The sequence below is a fragment of the Aplysia californica genome, unplaced genomic scaffold (genome assembly GCF_000002075.1).
Source record: "Aplysia californica isolate F4 #8 unplaced genomic scaffold, AplCal3.0 scaffold00389, whole genome shotgun sequence".
Lineage (NCBI taxonomy): Eukaryota > Metazoa > Mollusca > Gastropoda > Aplysiida > Aplysiidae > Aplysia > Aplysia californica.
This window is the reverse complement of record NW_004797659.1, coordinates 245,167-248,058: the sequence shown is the minus strand read 5'-3', so window position 1 is coordinate 248,058 and position 2,892 is coordinate 245,167. Positions and strand designations below refer to the sequence as shown.

Here is a 2,892-nt window from a genome sequence, read left to right as displayed (position 1 = left end):
CAACAAAAAACCCCCAACTAAAACCTCCGTTCAAGATACACTTATCTCTAGCTTTGCCGGTAACAATGACAGGGAACTCTCAGAAACATGCAAAACAGGATTCAAAATACAGTTATCTCAAGCTTTGCCGCGGAAACATATAAAAACAGGGTTCCAAATACAGTAACATTTATCTCGAGCTTTGTTGGCGATAGTGTCTGGGGACCCTCGGAATCATGTCCACAGATATTCGGCAGTGGAGCAAGCGTGTGCTCATCTAAAGCACTCTCTACGAAATGCTAGAGCATCCAGGTTGTCATCAACAATTGCCTGAGAAAGTCGCTCAGGGTCTGATGGTAAAACAGTGTCACCAACGAGAAAGGATTATGGAGAACAACATAGAAGGAAACAGTGGAGATGGATTGGGCTGAGTATACCTTCAAGAAATCAAGCAGCTATACAACAAAGAAAGCGTTAGATTGGAATCCACAGATTAAGCGATCAAGGGAAAGGCCACGTGAAACCCGTAGCAAAGTCACAGCGAATGATATACAGAAAAATTCGAAAGAAATTTGAATATTGGGAAAAAGCTAGCCCAGGATTGGGAACAGTGGAAAGTGTTTGTCGGTTCAAGATGAGACAGGTGATGATGCAGCTGGCATGGGATCTTCTAGAGCACTTAACAATGAGTAAACCCAGCCATAGATACCAATATATTTCTGCAAACTTTGACCTTCTGGTCATTCTGTTTCCGATAATGAACCCTTGTGGGTTTTTTTTTCAAATAACCTTTGTTCTGTTCGTGAACTTTGGATAATACACTGTACTTTTTTATCACTGGGAACCGGTTCTGCTACTATTTCTGTGCCGGTACAAGGCAGGTGTTCTAAAACTTTCTTTGATGTCTAAAGTGGTTCAAGTTGCTCGGCTTCACAACGTTCCTTTTTTTGGTTAGGGGACTCTGATGTCAAATAAGTGCTTGTTCAATGTCAAACAAGTTGGAATTGTGGAACAATACAGGAAAAATACTTGTAATTTATCATTTACTATGTTTACTTTCTGGACGTATTAAGAAGATCGAGGAAGAGCGCTGTCAGAGATGAGGTGGGAAGAAGGCGTTGGCGATGGATTGGACACAGTTTCGGGAATTCAAGTAGCTGCAGAACTAGGAAAGTGTTAGATTGGAACCCACAGGGTAAAATATCAAGGGGAAGACCTCGTGGAACCTGGAGAAGAATCACGGAAATGAATGTACAGCAAAGTGGGAAGACATGGAATGACATCAAGAGACTAGCCCAGGATAGAGAAAGGTGGAACGTGTTTGCTCGTGGCCTATACCCTGACACAGGGTGAGAAAGGCAAGAACGAAATTATAGAATGACTACTAGAAGAAGGGCACACGCATTATACAATCGATGTGATAGTCATAGTGAAACAATACCAGTCCTGTATCTATGAAACAGGAGTTTTAATTATGTGACAAAGAGGTTTTTTTTTCATCAAAGCGCGTACAGCCGAACTCATACATTTTAATCTATGGCGTGGAAACCATGAATACTGGCCGACCATTGTGTTTTGCTCAACGCTGTCGCCCTAGTTTTAACGGTCTTCAGAGGCGTTATTGACGCCAACTGTCAGCACTGCGAGTCATAAACCGACAAATGAGATCGTGAATTCCACACAGGTGTGGGATTCACGGTTTCATCAGGTGACTTTTGTCGCACGGTGTTTTTTCACGATATTAATATTACCTCATACTACTCGTTTGAGTTGAGATAATTGAATAACAGTTTTACAGGGATAATAGGTATCTCACCGAATACTATCCAAAAAAAAAAAAAAAACGTTTTTAAAAAATTACGGAATTCACGATTTTATCAGGCGAACGACGACTCTGAAAACACACAGAAACATTCTCGGCTTCCCGAAAAGCGTACCGCGCAAGCTGCCGATTTCAAGCACTCAAACACTAACTTACTGACAAGATATTTCACTGTCTGTACTGTAGCCGGATACCCATTCCCACCTGGGTGAAGTGAAGAATATTCCTGTAAAGTGCCTTCTGCAAGAACATAATTTCGGGCCCTTACGGGATTCAAACGGAAAAAATTACTGTTGCGATTTCGAGAGCCATAACAGGCTCACACATCCCCACCCCCATTTCCATCGCAAACTATACCTCAACCCAACCCCCGAAATCTCCGTTACAATTCAGAAACAGTTCAGCACGCACATACGCGAAATCGGTAGGACACAGAAATATTTTGGGTAGGGACGAATTCATATATTATTATGTTATGGGTACCAAAAATGTGTTTTTTAAAACATGTTTAAGAAAATAAAATGTCCAGACCTGAACATATATATCTATATATATGTGTGTGTGTGTGAGCTATGTGAGCGTTCGCTATGTTCATGCTCGCTATGAGGGTGTTTCGCTATGTTCGTGTTCGCTATGCGCATGTTTTGCTAAATTTGCGTTCGCTATGTGCGTAGTTCTCTGTGCGCGTCTTTCGCTATGTGTGTGTTCTATACACTGTAGGTGCGTGTTCGCTATGTGTGTGTGTGTTCTATACTCGCATGTTTCTCTTGCTGCGTGTTCACTATATTGACCGTGTTAGACTATAACGCAGTATTGATCACAATCTCCCAAACAGGTGAACCGGAGTCTTACCCTGTTCCTAGGACTGATTGGGATCGGAGGCTGCGCGATAGTGACGCCGTACTGCCCCGTGTATATCGTCATGATTCTTGTCCGCGGCAGTGACGGGATGTTCTCCGGAGTAGTGGATACCAGTAAGTCACTTAAACAACGTATACGAACACATTGCAAGAAATATCTAACTAATTTCACAACGGTATTTTTTAAAAACTGAGAACACAGGTGTGCAAACTCTCTCTCTCTCTCTCTCT

At 42.2% G+C, this 2,892-nt stretch overlaps 1 protein-coding gene across 1 annotated transcript in view; it reads left to right on the top strand.

Moving 5' to 3' along the window:
* The window catches only part of LOC101846897 (sodium-dependent glucose transporter 1A), a 12,727-nt gene that overhangs the window by 7,046 nt on the left and 2,789 nt on the right, over positions 1–2,892 (top strand). The window contains exon 3 of the mRNA XM_005103765.3: positions 2,637–2,775. Within this exon, the coding sequence (XP_005103822.1) occupies positions 2,637–2,775 (139 nt within the window). The remainder of the gene's footprint in view (positions 1–2,636; positions 2,776–2,892) is intronic.